This window comes from Callospermophilus lateralis, chromosome 3 (genome assembly GCF_048772815.1).
Source record: "Callospermophilus lateralis isolate mCalLat2 chromosome 3, mCalLat2.hap1, whole genome shotgun sequence".
Classification (NCBI taxonomy): domain Eukaryota; kingdom Metazoa; phylum Chordata; class Mammalia; order Rodentia; family Sciuridae; genus Callospermophilus; species Callospermophilus lateralis.
The window spans coordinates 172,596,554-172,615,575 of NC_135307.1; the positions used below are offsets into that span (position 1 = coordinate 172,596,554).

General features: G+C 55.7%; 1 protein-coding gene across 1 annotated transcript in view; it reads left to right on the plus strand.

Moving 5' to 3' along the window:
• The first annotated feature begins 257 nt into the window (after positions 1-257).
• The window catches only part of Rspo4 (R-spondin 4), a 33,795-nt gene continuing 15,030 nt past the window's right edge, over positions 258-19,022 (plus strand). The window contains exon 1 of the mRNA XM_076849456.2: positions 258-336. Coding sequence (XP_076705571.2) covers positions 258-336 — 79 coding nt within the window. The remainder of the gene's footprint in view (positions 337-19,022) is intronic.

Below are 19,022 nucleotides of genomic sequence, written 5' to 3' on the forward strand. Positions count from 1 at the left end.
CGACCCCCCTGCGCCCGGCCCCGCGGACGATCGCACCGCCCCCGCGCGCCGGCTCCTCCCCGCGGGGGCAGTGCCCGCTGAGCCGACGCCCTCCCTCGACCTGGCGGCGGCCCCTGGGCGGACAGCGGGTCCCTGGCGGCGGGAGCCACTCCGCGCCCAGCGGATGCGCCCCGCGCTCTCCGAGCAGCCCCAGCGCCACCGCCGGGGCCGTCGGGTCGCCCGGGGAGCCCGGCGCCCGCCTGGACCAGGCTGCACAGATGCGGGCGCCACTCTGCCTGCTGCTGCTCGTCGCCCACGCGGTGGACATGCTCGCCCTGAACCGAAGGAAGAAGCAAGGTACGAGGCGCGACGGGGCAGGCGCTGCGGGGCGATCGGGGATGTCCCTTGGGGCCTCTGCCTGTTGCCTGGTTTCTGGGCTAGTCACTCCTCTAGGAAGACGTCAGACCCAACTGACAGATGGGGAGAGTGAGGCGCCAGGCATCTGGTAAGAGAGCCATTGAGCAAGCCGGACCTGATGGCTCTCCAAGGAGGAGAGAGACCAGCAGGGCTTGCTCCCTGTCACCCCTGCCCCTCCCCTACCGTAGCGACTCTGAGCCAGCCTGGGGGATCAGGGGCTAGGAGACAGTTAGTGGTTGAGAAGCCATCCTAAGCATTCACGTCGAGTCCGGAGGTGACATCTAGAGCTCTGGTCTGAGAATCCAGATGTCCCGCTCCCAGCCTCATCACACACCCTGTCTCCTGGTGTCACCTCCCAGAAGGCAGTGATCCCGGGTGGGCCTCCTCTGGTGAGCTCAGCCAGACGTGAGACCTGAGTTCAAGTTCACTGATTCTGGGATTGACCTGGAAGGAATTCAGTGCCTCCAAGAGCCTCAGTCTTTCCATCCTTCCTCCCAGGGCCATTAAGAAGAAGGACCAAGGTTCAGATTCTAAATGGGGGCGGGGGCGCTATGTGCAGGGTCACCCCAGGGTCTTATCCCAAATGTCTCACTACTACAGTCAGATCTTCAGGAGGTGGGTGTGAAGCTGCCCCTGCAGGGTGACAATCTGCAGAGTCAATTAGCAGAGGAGAGCGGAGGAGAGCAGAGCAGCAAATGTCACACCTGAGCCCTGGCGCCCCAGGGTGCCTGTCTGAGAATCAGCTGGCAAGTGCCACTGTGCCGAGGGTGTTCCATGCTCTGTTTCGTGGAATCCCCACTGCATCCTGTGTCATAGGTGTCATCTCGTTTTATAAAGCAGGGGACCCGAGGCTCCCCAACACCTGGTGGGATGCCGTGTTTTCTGTCTCTCCAGCTTGGATCTGAGCTGGGGAAGAGGGGGAGACAGTTTGCCCTGGGGGGGGGGGCTTCTCATGCTGTGCAAACTCTGTCACTCCTGGAATGCAGCAGGAAGGAGGGGGCTGTGGAGAGCTGGTGGGGTGCACTGCAGGGGATACACAGAGATGACAGGCAGGGAGTGAAGAGATGGGTGGCCTCAGGGGAGCAGGGGAGACTTGGGAGCTTCTGTGGCATCCTTCTTGAATGGCCTTTGACAGTGACTCAGAGCCATGGACTCTGAAACCTGGGTTCAAATCCCCTTGTCCCCAGCTGCATACCCATGGGGAGGTCACCTTGCTGCTCTGAACCTCAGTTTACCCACCTGAAGGTCCTGTAGGAGATCTCTAAGAACTTTCTCAATTGTAAAAAAATGTTGTTGCTGTTGTTGTTGTTTTTTAAAAAAAAAAAAAAAAAGCTTTCTCCTCCCAGACTCATCTTTAAAATGGGAATAAAAATAATTTTAAGGCCGGGTGCAGTGGCACACACCTGTAATCCCAGCAACTCGGGAGGCTGAGGCAGGAGGATTGCGAGTTCAAAGCCAGCCTCAGCAACCGTGAGTCCCTAAGCAACTCAGTGAGACCCTGACTCTAAATAAAGTGTAGAAGAGCCCTGGGATGTGGCTGAGTGGTTAAGCGCCTCTGGGTTCAATCTCCAGTATTAATAATAATATAATTTTTTAAAGTATTTGACTCATCAGGAAGATGGTGGGTGAGTCTAAACCAGTGAGTGTACATAGTCATTCATTCACTCGTTCATTCAGCAAGTGTGACAGGGCAGCCTCTGTGCCAGGCCCTGTGCTGGAGACCTCGGGGACGCCACGGTGAACACACCCGGGCCTGCTCCGAAGGCTGCCAGGATGCAGGGACAGCCCTGCCCTGGCTTCCCCACTCTCCCCGCAGTGCCACAGTCCGCGACCTCATTCGAGAGGTCAGGGGGAAGGACTTGCAGGACCCGCAGCCTCCCCGTCTGAGCCTTCGCCCTTGGGGCCTGGCTCCCGCAGACCCGAGCCTCCTGGGGTCCCACGTCACTGTTCCTTGATGAAACCCAATTTTTCTGTTTCTAAGACAAAAAAGAATGAAAGAAAAGGCTTGAGAAAGGTTCTTGGATCTCAAGTGTCTCTTACAAAACATTTTGATTAATTAAGTGTAAATGAATCAGAACCAGATGGGGACGTTTCTCTTGAAACGTGCCGGGGTGTCCTGGCTGTGCAACAGGCAAAGTGAGGGGCTCTGGCTTGTATCCCCTCCCCACAGATCTGGAGCTTAATTTAGGTGATGAGGAGAAGCCAGACTGTGACTAGCTTTCCCCAACATGCCAGGCCTGCAGGCGAGAGGTCCCCATGTTCACAGGCGACTTGTGGATCCTTCTAGACTGGAGGCAGCCAGGGGGCAGAGGGAGGAGCCCTGGAATTCAGGTAGATGGGGATTCACACCCTGAGCCCCTCCCGCCCTGGCCCTGTGATCTTGGGGAGGCCCACACCTCTCCATCTGTGAAATGGGAGCCGCTGTATCTGCCTCTGGGCAGTTGGGAAGATTTAGCACCATCCAGAGGGAAGGTTCTAGAAGTCACCCAACAGGAGCTTCACGAGGATTCGGCCACTTCCCATCTGACAGCAGAGTGGGATGCACGTGGCTGGGCGGAGGGGCGTCTCACACGGGTTGAGTCACCTGTGTCTCTGGCTCATTTTGTGACGTCACACAATGCCGCAGTCCAGCTGCAGCAAAATAACCGGAGGGTGACGAACAACTTGTGTACATTGATATAGCAGGAGTGGGAGCCGTTTATTGTAGGACAGGAGGGGTATATATACATTCCACACAGCTTATCTAATTAACATAAACTAGGTACAGCAGTCAACCAATAAGGAATCTCCACACTTAATGGCTCGCTGGCGTTACTTCACAAACCACTCCCCCTGGCAAAATGCCAGGCGCCATCCTGACTTGTTTACAGACCCTAACAACACAAACCTTCATTCTCTCTGAGCTTCTTTTTCATGTACCGCAAAATCACGGGCCTTGGAGGCCTGAGAGGTGGACAGCAGGCGACACTTCTGTGCACAGTGCAGAGCCCGTGTGCAGGGCCCACTGTCAGCTGTGCACAGAGCAGGGGCCGACACCTGGGCAAGCAGGTGTCTAAAGGCCGGACAACAGGTCTTCAGACCAGGCCATGACTGGGCACAGAACGAGGTGTGTCCCCTGGATGCTGACACCCAGACCCAGCCAGGTCCAGGTGCACATCAGCAGCGTGCAGAAGGGAAACGCAGATGGCTACAGGGCTGAGTAGAGGGGGTCACCTGGACAGCAAGGGCTGGGCAGGTGGTCCTGTCCCCTGAGGGTAGGGTTTCTTTATAAATAGGTCCAGTTGAGAGCTGGAAAGCAGATACTCCACGTGGGCGTCCAGCTCCCCCTCCCTCTGAAGCCAAGCAAAGGGGGGGCTGCTTCTACCTCCTGCTGCTGAGCCCTGGGGAGCGCGCCTCCCTCTCCCAGGGATGGAAGCTGTGCAACTCCTGAGCTCCTTGAGTGTGAATCCACACTCGGTCACACCTGGTGTTACACCCATTTCCCCGACGTAAGAAAGGGGCCCTGGCCTGCCCTGGAGCTCACAGCCGCGGAGCTGGGCCATGGATCCAGGGCTTGGGAGGCTCCATGGCTTGTGCCTGGAAATAGAAATGACTCCACAGAGTGGCTGCAAGGGGGGTGTCTCTGACCATGATTTAGCCAGGTAGAGGTGGCAATAGGGTGGGGACTCCTGCAGGACAAGGGGAGAGTCTAGCCACCTAGGAAGAGCCCAAGGGACCCTGTGGCTGGAGGAAGAGGAGGTTCCATGGCAGACGGGGCCAGAGTCCAGTCATGGAGGCTGGAGTGGATCTATCTGCCACTTTCATCATGAAGATCTATTGATTGGGCCTCTCCTCCCCTGAGCGGGGCACTGAAAAGGACAGCAGAGATGGCGCCCCAGGGTCACTGAGAACGTCACCGCAGGACCCTGTTTCTCCTCCACGTAGCCCAGAGAAGCAGGCTGGCCACAGTCCCAGGCTCCGCTGGGGAATCTGAGGCACCAAGAGGACACTCCGCTTGGCTGAAGTGTCACTTGGATAAAGTTTATTCACCCATCTTCCACCTGGGGAAAAAACCGAAGTTCACATTAATCCGAATAGGTTTGAGCTCATCGGCGGGTCAGGGAGATAAACTTAGTCAGTGGCAACCAGGATTTCTGAACCAAGTGGAATGGAGCAGAACAGAGAGAACAGAACAGGATAGACTAGGAGAGGAGGAGAGGATAGAGTAGGTCAGCAAACTTTTTTTGTTGTTTTTTAAACTGGGGCTTTGTGGATCCCTTAGGATGTGTCACATACCCCACTGCCTCAGCTCCTGGGCTTGCAAAACCACCCAGATCTGGCCTATAGGCCTTGGTCCGTGAGCTTGCATTTCAGAAAATATCAGGATGCATCGCAACCGTTAACGCCAATTATCATTTTGAGAAATGTACTTTGGCTTCTGTGTCTATGTGACTGTGTGTGTGAGGGGGTGAGGTGGGTGTGTGTGCACACATCTGTGGATGCCAATGAGTGTGTGAATGGTGCTGTGCGTGTGTGTGCACTGTGTCTGCCCCAGGTGCTGTGTGTGAGCTGACACAAAACTCTAGTTCTCACCATTGTCCAAAAGTGTGGACGCCACTCAGTCACCCTTGCTGCTTCTACACCCCCACGTCCAGCCAGGTGACCAGCGCAGGTCCTCATGAATGCAAGATGCAGGGCCTTGGGAAGGCAGGAGGATCCCCATACTCCAGATGAGGAGACTGAGGCCCAAGCAGGTTACATGGGGACAGGCAGGGAGCTGGGGGTTGAGCCCTTGGTGTCTGTCCCAGGGACGCTGGAGGTACTGAGTTTAGCGGTTTGTTTCTCATCACCCTGAATCTGGCAGCCACATCCTTCCAGCATATTTTAGCCCCTGGAAGGTGGAGGGACTCATCAGGGCCCCCAGTGTCCTCCTGCATCACACACTGCGTGGCACGGTACCTTCACCTGGTCCTCGCCCAGGCCATCTGGTGGCCACAGTTGCCCTTCTCCTGCCTGTGGAAGATGAAGGCCACTGTGGACTTCTCCAGAAGCCCACCAGGGCTGCCACTAACCAGCATCACTTCATAGTTTGAAGACTTCCATGTGGGGAAGGATCATTGACAAGTGGGGTGTTGAGGCCAAAAAGGTCCATTGAGACCCTAAGACCCATCCCTGTCCAGCTGGAGACCCAGACTGTGGCGTGGACACAGAAGACAGCCCTCCAGAGCCCACAGGGAAGGTGGACCTTACAGAACATGTCTCCCCCGCGTGACTCAGGGGGGCTCCGTCTGTTTCACCTCTCCCCCCCCCTTGCCGACCGCGGGACGGGGTAAAAGTCAGACCAAAAAAACGAAAGGGCTTTCTGCAGATCAAGGCTCTCTGTGGAGATGGCCAGGTAGCAGGGGCTGGCCAGGGTCATGGCCTCTTAAGGGCCTCTCCAGTTACCTGAGCCATGTGGAGCCACCGCGGGGTCTGTGGCATAGCTGTGTGGTCCCCAGGAGGGACGGTGCAGAGGCCTGCGCCAGACACAGAGCCATGGTGGCCTCAAGGTGGCCCTTCCCTCAGGTCCTTGGACTGTGGACTCTGCCTGGACACAAGGGCCCCAGGCTTGGTGGTGGACAGCCAGAGGCCCAGGCCTCACCGGTATCTCTATACGCATCTATGTGTTCTTAAAAATGTGTTTTTGTTTAAATTCTTTAAAAAGCTGTCCCTCGGTATCCTTGAGGAATTACCCAATTTATCAACCTACAGGGATGGCAATTTCATGTGCTTCAACCCACACTCCTCTCCCGCAATTCTGTTTCATCCTCTGAAAAATGTGGCTAATAATGGTCTCCTCAAGGTCAAGTAAGGACAGGAGGCCTTTCAGATGACAGATCTGAGGACGCTCAAGTCCCTGGTATAAAACAGTGGAGTCATTTTGCACATAACCTGGGTACAGTCCCCATCTACTTTAAATCTTCTCTGGAATAATTATAAGACCTGATGCAATATAAGATGTCTATAAATAGTTGGCACACTCTATTGTTTTGGGAATGATATCAAGAAAAATGTCTGTTCATGCTCTTTACAGACCCAATTTCCTTTTTTTGTTAATATCTGCAACTGGAGGTTGGTCAAAACCTTGGATGCAGAAACTGACTCTACTTAACTTTCTCTGGCATCGAAAGGGTAAAAGGCTGTTTTTATGGTTGGGCTTTTGCTCTGTGCCAGGTCTTGCCAGCATTATTTTATTCTGTTTGGCAATGTCAGATTCTGTTCTAGGTCCATTCTAAAGTATCAAGTTAATTAAATTCTCTTAATAAACCTGTGAGGTGAGCGCATTATTATGCCTACTTTACAGATGAGGAAACCAGGGCAAAGAGAGGGTAAGTAACTTTACCTAGTCCAATTCTGCCTGGTCCCAGAGCCTGAGCCCTGACTACTGAGATTCACTGCCTGGTGGCCGCCTTTGCCCCTCATTGCTCCCCAGTGAGGGACCGTTATTATCCACATTTTGTAGAAAAGGAAATAGAACTAAGGGAGAGGATTATTCACCGAAGTCTATGAGATTGTCATGTTTGTAAGTTGAAAACAGTCAAATGTTAGCAACTTCATATTTCAAATGCTTGACAGAATGAATTTGGCAAAACCAGAACTTAAATCGATAATCAAGGGCAGGGCTTCTTGGGTCCAAAACTACCATGTCTGGGCTTCTCCCAGTCCATCCACATCACATCACATCCCCTGAGGTGGCTTGATCCTATTATTCTCCCTGTTATTCTACAGATGAGGCCACCCATGCTCAGAGAGGGGAACCAACTTGTGGAGGTCACACAGCCTGGGCGGGGAGAGGTTGGAATGATGGCCCCACATCTCCGTGGGCCACAGGAAAAGGTCCACTTCCTGCCTTGGGATGGGCAAGGCTAGCTCTTCCCAGGCTCTGCTGTCCCAGGCTGGACCGCCGCATCTGCCTGGAATGCTTTCTTGTAGTGAGGTTGTGCAACTCCTAGGGCCACTGCTCTGTGTTCCCCAGGCTCTGATGGCCTGCTGCCGCTGGGGGAATATGATTCAAAAGAAAGGCACCCCGGAGCCAGGGGACCCAGACCACACCGGGAAACTGCTTCCTTTCACCAGAGGACTCCACTTTCCCTGGAGCCTGATGGCAGAGCCACATCCACCAGGGTGGGGACACGAAGAGAAATGTCACAGTGACTCTTCAGAGCCAGCTCTGTTGTAGGGAGTGGGCACAGCTGTCTCAGCACATCCAGACGGGCACTGGGGGACTCTCCACTCACCAGCTGAGTGGCTCTGGGGAGATCATCCGGGCCTCTGTTTGCTGATGTGCAACACGGGACATGAACCGTGTGTTCCCAGCACATAGGAAGTGAAGCATTCGGCCATGACTGTTGGGAGTGCCTGGTGCCAGGCCGGGAGGCTGGGGTTTGGAGTTTGTCAGGCCTGGGCTCAGCTCCCAGCTCCGCTACTGCCCAGGCTTGGGTGAAAATATTTCCCTCTTGAAAGTCAGTGTCGTCCATCAGGATGTGGGCCAAGAACAGCATCTGCTTCCCAGGTCGTCCTGAGGATGAAGGCTGTGCATGTGACCCGTCTGGAAGACAGTGGGTACTTAATTCATGGTCATAATGGTCATGCATCATAGGAGGTTGATTTTTCTCGTGTGCAGAATGTTCAAGCCTGATGTCACACATGGCCCTAGCTGTGTTTGAAGGTCCTCAACAGACCTGACTCATCAAAATGTCATTTTAAGAAGCCTAGATTCCAAGATAAGTGTGGTCCTAAGTGCGGTGCAACTGTGTCATAGTGACCCACCCTCTCTGAGCTTCTGTTCGTTCCTCTGTGAAAATTCCTCTTAAGGATGACAAGGAGGATAGATGGTGCAACGTGGTGTGTGTGTGTGTGTGAGAGAGAGAGAGAGAGAGAGAGAGAGAGAGAGAGAGAGAGAGAGAGACAGAGAGAGACGCTGACACATTACAAAACGTATAAATGATATGATGGCTGTTTGCGGCTGGGGCTACGGTGGGGCCTGACTTCTGCCCGCTGCGCACAGTCAGAAGGATTTATTTGGGACACGCCTTTCCTTCCTCCTCCCCTTTCAACCACCAATCACCTCCAGGCTTCTGAGTCCATCAGGCTCCGCCCACCCCAGGCATTTGAGCCAATCAGGCTCCTTAATGCATAGCACATTATCAGCGTCAGTCCGCCAAGACCTCCGTCTTGTCTTGGGTTTTCATTTTATTTTTCTATATTTTTATAATTGTCACCAGTAGCAGGGTTTTCTTATTTTACTCTTAAGATTTTACTTCGTTTATTTAAAAACTTTTATTTAAACCTATTAAAGTTATTTTTAAAGTTTTAGTTTCTATTAATTTTAAGAATGATTTATTTAAATGTCTTTTGCAGAATTTCTTTTTTATTTCACTCTTACATATTGTTTTTAGGTTTTTATTGCTTGATCTATATTCGATCATTTAACTTTGCTTTGAAATGCTATTTTATTGTAGCATTCTTTTAATTATCCTGATTTCATTTTTAATTCCTCTTATTTTAATATGCTTATTTTTTGTTTTTCTTTAAACTTAATTTAACTTTAATTTTGCCCTTTTAGGGACGACTACTGGGGACTGAACCCAGAAGTGCTTTGCCACTGAGCTACAGTCCCAGCTGAGACAGGGAGGCTGGCCTTGAACTTGGAATCCCCCTGCCTCTGTGGCTGTATAAGGCTTCCCTGGACTGGACGGGGTGGCCGTCGGGGAGAGGGAGAGACCCGCTTCCGTGTTGTCTGTTGAGTTAGATGAAGGACCTCTAGCCCATGCTTGTACTAAATCAATTAATTAGAACAAGGACATAATCGACTTAAGTGTCACTAGATTCAAACCCCTACACAATATGCGCACAACTGATTCATGGTTTGACGCTTAACCTGGAAGAAACATTCTGAACCCCAAAGAGCAAATGATTGACATGGGATTTGACTTCCACATTAAGTTCACCTGGGAATCTGCCCATCGCCCCCACCACCACAAGAAAACTCTTCTCTATAGTCAGAGAGTCAACACTGGGCGGGTCCCTGTGGGGCTCAGCACCCTGCCTTGCGGGGGTGGGGGGGTGGAGGGTGCCTTTGCTTTGATGACCTTTGAGGAGTCCGCTTGGGCCTTGCTTTCAACACATCCTGAAATTGGTGTCAGTCAAGAACCTGCGAAGGCCAAGCTGAAGTCACCGTCCCCTTGGAGCGACCTCATCTGACCCCTGTCCAGTGACAGTATTACCCACGTGCCCAACACCCCGTTATGTTGACATGGACAATGTCTTCCTTCAGTCTGACACCGTCTACTGTCCCTTGGAGAGGAGAAATCACTACATATGACTGGGAATGTGGTCAAAGCCATCGATTTTGCTGTGGGGAGAAGGAAACTGTCCCTTCTGGGACAAAAGTCTGGGATCTTTGATTTAGAACCCAAATCCTTATAAGAAGGTTTAGAAGAACGCCCACTGGATGTGAGTCCCCAGTTTCCCATCCCCGACAGGGACCTCCCTTCTGGGGAGGGGTTCTTCCTGGGCTCTTCCTGGGAGCACCCACGGCTCTCCCTGTGCAGGACCCTGTCCTTGGGGTTCTCAGACTGCGATGGAGGGGCAGGCCCAACAGCAGCGAGTCGGGGTGTGAAAGATCACCACTGGGGGCTCCCTGCCTCCAGAGACAGGGGACCTTGCTGGCCCGCGGCCGCAGGGCTAGGGCATCCAGCTGTGGGCTGTGCACTTCCTGCCGGAGGCGGGTACCTTCTGGCTGAATCACTTCGGTTTGTGATCCCCACCCTTGCTAGCACCCACAGCCTCCCACCCCCACCACAAAAGAAAAAAGAAAGCAACAATGAAAATACACACTGAGGACATTTTCCCACAAAGTGGACTTTATAGAAAGTCTGGGCTTGGCTATTAAGGGCCGCACCCCCAAGTGCAAAAGGTTCCAGAATAAAGATGGCTGTGAGTTGGCCCGTAACCTCCCTCTCCTCCTGGCCTTGGGGGACATAATCTTACATCTCTCCTTGCAGACAATTTGGGGGCACCCCTGGTGGGCCTCAGGCCTGAGAGAGGTTTGGCTTTAAATGCAGTTCCTAGCTTTAGAAAGCCTACCAGGCAGGAGTCAGCGGAGAGAGTGACAGGCCACCAAGCAGGCCGGCCTAGTGTTGGGGGCTGAGGCTCTGCTTTGCCTCTCATGCTGTGCATGCTGGAGCCACCCCTTTGACCTCTCTGAGCGTCAGTTGAGAATGGGGTAAGTGAAGCCCCAACCTTGCAGGACTGTGGGGGCCTGGCCTGGCCAGAGGTCACTGCGAGTCACCACCTGTTCTCAACTTGGAAGGTGACTTAGGGAACCACCTAGACAGGGTCTCGAGTGTCACCCTAGGCTGGGGCAGCAGGTATGCAAGCTGCTTAAAAGCCACCACCAGAGGGAGCCCAGACCAGTACCTGGCCCCAGCAGCACGGGAGGTCAAGGGTCAAGGAGGCGTGGCGGGAACCGTGACAGGGAGAAGCCGAGGCGATTCACGGAGGCTCGGGGAGGCTGGGGTGGACAGTTGTGGACTCAGGTCCCTTTAGTGCAAGGACAGGTCACATCTGCCCAGTGCCTGCTCCCTGTGACGCTGCCGAGGCCATCTGCCCTTCTGTTCTTGCAGTAAGCCACGGGTGACATGTGGCTGTCCTCCTTCCTGGGACCCTGTTTCCCTCACTACCAGCCTCACTCTCAGTGTCCCCGGGCCTCCACCCCGTGGCCCATCCCCCCAGCACCAGAGGGAGCCTTCAGGGTGGCCTTCAGCCTGCTCCCAGGAAGTCCCGGCACCACCAGACTGCTCCAGAGCCACCCTGGGGCCGGCCGTCCACCCGTCCACCCGTCCACCCGCCCAGCGCTGTCCCCTCCACCTGCGCCCCGGGTCTCGGGCCCTCTCTGGGCTGAGCTCTCTCCCGCCTTGGGGCTTTGTGCCTGGTCCCTCCGCCCTGAGCACATCTCAGAGAGGCACTTCTGGTGGCCCAGGCCTCCTGTCACTCTGTTTGCTCTAGTCAGCTCCGTGTCACTGTCTGCAATGACCCTGTCCCTGCTGGGATGGACACTTCCTGAGGGTTGGGGCTGTCGTGTTCACTGGTGTCTCCCTGGTGCCTAGAGCGGAGCCTGGCCCACAGTGATCACCCCTCGATGTCCCCAGGGACGGGCTCCAGCACCCCCATGGGTCCACCAGCCCCAGATGCCCAGTCCCTTTCACAGGTGGCATCAGATCTGTAAAACCCACGCACATCCTCCCCTCTGCTGCGAGGCAAATGACGTGAAAATAGCTGTTCTGTTATTCGGGGGGTGGCAGGAGCGGGCGGGGGTGACAGTGAGAAAAGTCTGTGCATATTCAGTCCCGACTTTTTATTTGTTTTTGTTTTTGTAGTTGTTTGTGGTACAGGGGTTTGAATCCAGGGGCAGCCCACCACCAAAACACAGCTCTAGGTCTGTTTTTGTTTGTTTGTTTGTTTTGTTTTGCTACAGGGCCTCACTAAGTTACTGAGGCTGGTTTCGAAATTGTGATCCTCCTGCCGCAGCCTCTCTAGTCAGTGGGGTTACAAGCGTATGCCTCCTCACCCAGCTAGACTTTTTTTTCCCCAAGTATTTTTGACATGAGCCCCATGGATAGGAGGGATGACTATTGTGAGCCCCCCGTAAGTATTTGTGGAAAGAACAGTCTTCCAGGGTGGGCGATTGTCTCAGTTTCTATATGAGCAAGCTGAGGTTAGGTGACTGTCCCAGGGTTCAGGAGTGGGCTGGGATGGAGAGCAGGTTTATCTGGTCCCAGACCTTGGATTCCCCTTTCTCCCTCTGCCTCACCGCCTCACTCTCTCTGGGGGACGGAGTGGCAGAAGGAGAGACCCCAGCCATCCTCAGTCCCAGAGCAGGGAGCAGCAGTGGGAAGGGCAGACCTGGTCTCCCCAGTCAGGGGAGAGGCCAAGCTGGGTACAGTCCCAGGCAGGAAGGAACAGCCAGAGAGAGAGAGAAGCCCAACACACCCATTCAGAGACCTGAGTCCTCCCCTCACTGTGTGGCTCTGAACACGTTTCTGCCCCTCTCTGAGCTTCAGATCACCACCCATCAAGTGCCATTACTACCCTGTGTGTTCTAGTGAACAGACACTGCCCAAACTCCCTTGTTCAATGGGAGACCCGGATGCTATTCCCCTTTTGGATCCTGCCTATCTTGTGGGCCATATTAATATTTCATTCTTGTTTTCATCTTCAGTTTGGAAAACTAGTGATTTGGAGCAGCTTCTCATGTGGTTACTGGCTGATTTATCTTTCTTTCTTCTTTGAAATATTGGTAATATCTTTGTCCATTCCCACCCTCTTTCTTCTTATTGATTTATAGGAGCTCTTTGTATATTAAGGACAGCTACCCTTGGCTTGCTTTGTGGGTAACTGGCTTAATGATCAGGAAGTTATAAACACTGCATGTGCTTTTTTTCTTCTCCAATTCTTATTTCTAAAACCCAATCTTTAATCACTTTGGCCAGACCTCAGAGCTTTTTGGTAACTTTGAGGCATCAAGTAGCCCAATCCAGTGCTAAAATTTTAAAATATAGGTCTGATCCAAAGCTCTCTCTTCTTCCCTTCACCGCCCTGCCTGTGGGGAGCTGGGCCTCCTCTCTTACTCCATCCCCTCCTCCTCCCAGGCTCCTTCCTCCCCGGTGCTAGGCAGCTTTTGTCACTAGAATGAAATACGGGAGGTAATTAACTTGAAAGAGAAATGTCTTATTTCACTCAAAATTCTGGAAGTTCCACTCCAAACTGGGTGAGCCCATTGCTTTGGGTGCTGGGTGGTAACGTGGGAAGCAAAAGACGAAGAAAGAGAGGACAGGGTCCCATCTCCCCCTTTAAGGGAACTCCCCCCGCCCCCCCACAGCCCTCCAGGCCCCACCTCCCGGGAGGGACAGAGCCTTCAGCACAGGGACCTCTGGGGGACCCTGGTCCCGGCCATGGCACCCTGTGTGTTGGGGAGCAGGAGCAGGATGGGAACAGAGACGGCTGTCACCTACCTCCCGGGTGCTCCTGTGGCCTCCCAACCCGGGCCCCGTCACCAGAGAACAACAGACGGGGCCAGGCCCACGTGTTCGGGTGCCCTCTCCGTGCCCCCTGCCCTCGCCCATCTGGGCTGGGAACCTGCAGCTTGGGACAACCCCAGCTGCCCCCTTCAGTGACCCTTGACTGGGACAGGAAACGGCCCAGGGGTAGTGCCGCTGCCCCAGGACTGGCCTCACCCCTTCTGCATCTCTGCTAAGGCCCCTCATCCTTGAAGGCACAGGGCGGGGCCGCAGGTGTCATCCCGGCAGGTCAGAGTGCCCGCCTGGGGAGGGCCTGCCCCGCCCCCTGGACAGCCCTGAGGTGCTCTGGGCCAGAGCTGCCAGGCTGGGGCGGCCAGGGGGCAGGGGCAAGGAGCAGGAGGAGAGGTTGATCCCCTGCCCCAAAGTCCAGGAGGGGGTATCGGCCCCAGTTTGGGATTCATGAGGCGGCTTCCTTTACCGCATAAGTTGGGAGGGAGGGAGGACTCGGGGCTTTGTTTCCAAGACACAAGTTCTGCAACTGCAAGGTTAGTACCATTCGTTCATTCATTCAACAAACGCTGGCAGGCCCTGTACAAGGTGCTGGAGGGTCAGTGGCGAGCAAGACAGAAGTCCTGGGGAGGTTCATCTTTCCAGTCTAGTATTACTGCATGTATCTTTCCACCCTTTTGTTCCTGGAGTCTAAAACAGAGCCTGGTACGTAGTAGGTATTCAAGAAATATTTGCTGGATGGCTGAGAGATAAGTCTAGTAACACCAAGCTTGGCCGGGCACAATGGCACTCGCCTGTAATCCCAGCAGCTCGGGAGGCTGAGGCAGGAGGATGCAAGTTTGAGGCCCTAAGCAACTTAGTGAGGCCCTGTCTCAAAATAAATAAATAAATAAAAAGGGCTGGGGATGTGGCTCAGTGGTCAAGTGGCCCTGGGTTCAATCCCTGGTACCAAAAAGAAAGAAAGAAAAGAAAAAGTCATGAAACACCCCGAGTGTGACCTTCCATTTGGCAGATGGAGAAACAGAGACCTGGAGACGGGGAGGGAGAGAAGTGGACAGGAGTCCTCCTCCAGGTCTCTCCCTTGTGCTAGGGCTTGAGGGGAGGCACCTGTGTGGACAGACCAGACTCATCATAGGAGCCCTGAGATGCTCACCCACTCCCGAGGTGGCAGTAGGGCTGAACTGGATCCCCAGCTCCCTGACACCTTGGGCCCCATGGGTCCCCAGCGGGTGCTGCCTCAGAGGGGCTGGGGCTGTTCTGACTGACAGGGTCCAGGGCTGAGGCCACCCTGGCGCTACCAGCCCGGCCTTTAGACCAGGCCCCGCCCTGGTGCTTAAAGTGGACCTGTTTGGTGGTCTGTGTTCTTCCTGAGACGGCCTGGCTGGACATCCAGCCACTCAAGGCTGTGTGAACCTGGGTAACTCACCTTCCTTCTCTGTGCCTTACCGTCCCTGTCACTCAGATGAGTTCATAACACCCACTTTCCAGGGTTGCTGGGACAGTGTGGCCCATGTGGGAGCTCACAGCTGCTCACTGCTGTGACCTGCCATCTGCCAGGCTGTTCTGGGGTGAGTCACAAACACCCCGATGCAGTGAACCTTCAGGTCGATGTCTGAAGACAGTTTTATCCCCATTTTACAGACAGGGAAACTGAGGCTCAGGGCGGTTAGGTTAGGTTTGCATCCAGCCTCTCTGTCTCCAGTGCTTCCAGCTGCTCCAATCCTGCAGATGTCCTCTCCTACTGCTGTGACCGCTGTGGGGCTCTGGCGGGTTCCCAGGCCCTCCAGGGCTGCCCTCAGAGGTGGACAAAGGGAGGCCGAGGGACCGGGCACAAGGTCCTCACTGTGACCCCCTCCTTGCCTCAGCCACAGCAGCTCGGCGCTTCTCCGCTTCATTAGTTGAGCTCCCACCCCATATCTGGGCCACGGGGGCTGAGAAAGAGTCCCAAAGCCCTTCATGGAGACAAGCCTTTGTGTTCAGGTGGGGAGACCGAGGGCCAGCGTCACGGGGCTCTGCCGAGGGTCACGGGGTGGCGCGGCTCTGCCAGGACAGGAGTCCTAGCGCTGAGCGCCTGGGAGGAGGGAAGCGGGTGAGCAGACTGCAAAATGGGGGTCTTTCTCGGGCGGGTCTGGGGGCGCCTCGCTCCTGCCTCCAGGGGTCCTGGCCCTGCGTCCTCCCGGGGCTCCTGGGGCTCCCCGGGTTTGGACCCTGGAAACGCCCTCATTCCCTACTTGCAACACGGAGCATCCTGATTGGCCGGACATGTCCTGCCAGGCTCCTGAGAACTGCCAACACCTGCTGTCCCCGACAAAGCTCTGACACTTCTCAAGGAGCCACAGAGACACAAGAGGGGGCTCCACCCTACAGAGCCCGGAATCGGACCCCATGGGGGGGGAAAGGGGTGAGTGGGGGGTGTTTCTTGTCCCCCAGGGCTGCCCGGCCGGGGTCTCACGGTGTTTTCTGACTGCCAAGGTTAGGTGCAGAGAGGATCGAGAGGCAAGGTCACCACCAGGCCACCCTGCTGTGGGACAAAGCCACAATTAGAAAGAGCCAGAACCCGTGGGGATCTCTGTGGCCCTGGAGAGTCACTCAGCAAGTGCTCACTGAGACCCACTGTGACAAGGTGGGTCATTGCAGGAGAAGCTGAGGCTCAGGGCCCAGTAGCCAGTCACTCGGACGTGACAAGGAACAGGCTTCTCGATTATCCCCTGGATGAAGGGCAATGACACCCGCCCGACCATGTCACGACAGTTTTGCCCTCGGGACAAGACGATTCCTTACGTAGTGTCACAAACTCGACCACATGGTGACTCTTTTGCACACCAGACACTTCTGGGACATCTCCAGAGACAGACCGATGCTGTGAGTTTTACACTCAGGACAGCTTGGTGACAGCTCTGGGTTCTTGGATAACCGGGTGCTGCTCTCCGGAGACGCGGCTCTGGCTCCCTCCCCCGGGTCCCAACCTCCTCTGCCTCCAGCAAAGTGCACTAGTGACAGGAATCCCAGGGCAGCCGTCCCCTCCCCTGCCCCCATCCAGTGCCTCTGAAGGACACGGTGGCTGCTCTGGGCTGCTCGCCACCAGGAGCACAAATGTTCTTCCCCTAATGAGGACTCAGCGCCGGCAGTCCATCTGGTAGGTCCAGGGCGGGTCCCTACAGCAAGGGGAAGCGGAGGTCGGCCTGGGAGGGAGGGAGCCGGGTGCCGCAGCTGCTCTGCCTGCCACTGTCCCCACATGGGTCCCAGAAAGGCCTGACAGGGGCAGCTCAGGGCTGGGGTCAGGCCTTCTCGGTGCTTCAGCCCCGGGCACCAGGGTCCTCACCCCACGCCTGCCACTGTCCTGGGGCACTTGGGGACCCGCCAACCCTGTCCTTCCTTCCAGTGACAGCAAGGACTGCAGCCAACTCAAGCCACTTGGGAAAATGACCCTCCCATGGGTGGTGACAGGAGTCAGGTTGCCCTCCCAAATATCAGCCCAACCTGCCCCCCTCCTGCCATCAAAGGACACAAGGGCAAGGCGCCGTGACCTGGTAGAGTCGGGGTCCGGGCAGCGAGGGTCCAGTCTAGCTCCACCACATGCAGTTTCGGTCTTTGAGCCTTTGCTTTCCCAGCTGTGAAGTGGGGAGTCACAATAGTGTCCCACAGCGAGGCCCGGGAGCCACGCCACCCACTTCCCTGGGGCTTGGGAGCAAGGGGGACTGGCAGGCCCGGCCTTCGGTCATCTGCATCAAACCCACCTTTAAACCCTTGGCTCCCGAGCTTACTGTGTGCACATGGCATTGTGGGAAGCCCGATGACCCCTAGAATGATTTTTGAGGATCTCACAAGTTTATGCCCATACACCCCCAGGTACACAGGGTGCTCTTGCTGTTCCACCTGGGCTTAGAGAGGTGGGATGGTGGACGGTCCAGCGAGAGTCTGTCTTTGGACCAGTGATGGAGAGGGCCATGGTAGAGCCAGGGTTCAAACCAACTTCTGCTGCTCTCCAGGCCAACGGTGACCCTCAGATTAACATCACGTCAGAATCACGTGAGGTGCCAGGCGCGGTGGCACACGCCTGCAATCCCAGTGGCTCAGGAGGCTGAGGCAGGAGGATCACGAGTTCAAAACCAGCCTCAACCAAAGGGAGGCCGTAAGCAACTCAGCGAGGCCCTGTCTCTAAATAAAATACAAAATGGGGCTGGGATGTGGCTCGAGTGCCCCTGGGTTCCATCCCTCAGTACCTGGCTGGCTTTGCCCCCCAGGCTTCTCCTGCTGGTGGAATGCACCCTTGACCTCTGCGGGGGGGGGGGGGGAGAATGCAGGAGAAGAAAGGTCAGGGGCCTGTCCTTACTGGGCAGCCTTTCTTGCCTCCGTTAAGATCACGTGGATCCTGAGGGAGGCAGTGGCCTCAGCCCAGCCCCAGGCAGCTGGGCTGGCAAGGCCTGTTGCTCGGCATGGGGATTAAGGGGGCACCCAGGAGGCACTGGCTGGAGGCAGCACGGCTGGAGGTCACACCGTCTGCTGCACATGTGCCCTTCAGGGACCACCAGTCCGGCCCTGGGAAGAGGCCCGTGGCCTAGAGGCCTCGCACTCTGCGTCCTGGAGTCTCCTGGGGGGACTCATCTCCAGGACCCACCCCTGGCTGGGGATGGCGCAATCTGCCCCCACGGCGGGAATGTGGGGGGGGGGCCCTCTGAGCCAGCCCCCAGTGGTGGCGACTGCCTCCAGATGTGGCTGTCTCGCGGGCCTCCAGATGTGGCTGTCTCGCGGGCCTCCAGATGGTGTTCATTTCCCTTGGTCATCAGCGACAGGCGTCCCCACTGCCAGGAGGGAGCCGGGGTGTGCTGCCCGGCGCTGTCTGTGTGGCGCCCTCTTGTGTGGCTCGGCGTCCTTCCCAAGGACAGAGCAGGACGGGGCAGGCAGGGCCACGGCCTCAGGAGGCTCACGCAGGGGTCCTTCTGCCCGCTCCCCCTCTCAGCCCCAGGGAGCCCTTCAGGACAGCTGCGGGACATCCCTAGTCCACCATCACTAACGATGTTCTCATGCAAGACGCGCTTCCCTGGGCACACCCCAATTATGAAGAAACTCTGCCCCCAAAAATGTTGGCTTCAAAGAAAAAGCACTGATTGTCAAAGGCATCCCAGAGTCTCAGCTGCCCCTGGAGGCAGGGCAGGTGGAGAAGGTCGCCGTAGTAACAGTGATGTCATTGAGACCCTCTCAAAGGGTCAGACCATGCCCGGCTCCTCATGCCTCGGAAGCCTGCCAGCAGGGTGACAGACAGGTGGGAAACCTCTGGCCCAGAGAGGTTCACCCAGGAGTACCAGGTCACATGGGCAAGGGCTAAGGGACAGAGCTGGGATTGGAACCCAAACTGTCTGACCTTTAACCCTGCTCCACACTCGTGGTTTCCAAAGTGTGGTTCTGGGATCAACAGCATCGCCATCCCCTGGGAACCCATTAGCAATGCAGACTCCCAGGCTCGGCCCAGTAGCCAGAGCAGCGGGTCTGAGGGAGGCCCAGTGCTTTCCACAAGCTCTGGGTGAATCTGGTGCGTGCCCAAGGCTGAGGACTCCTACCGCCCAGCCCAGTGGCTCA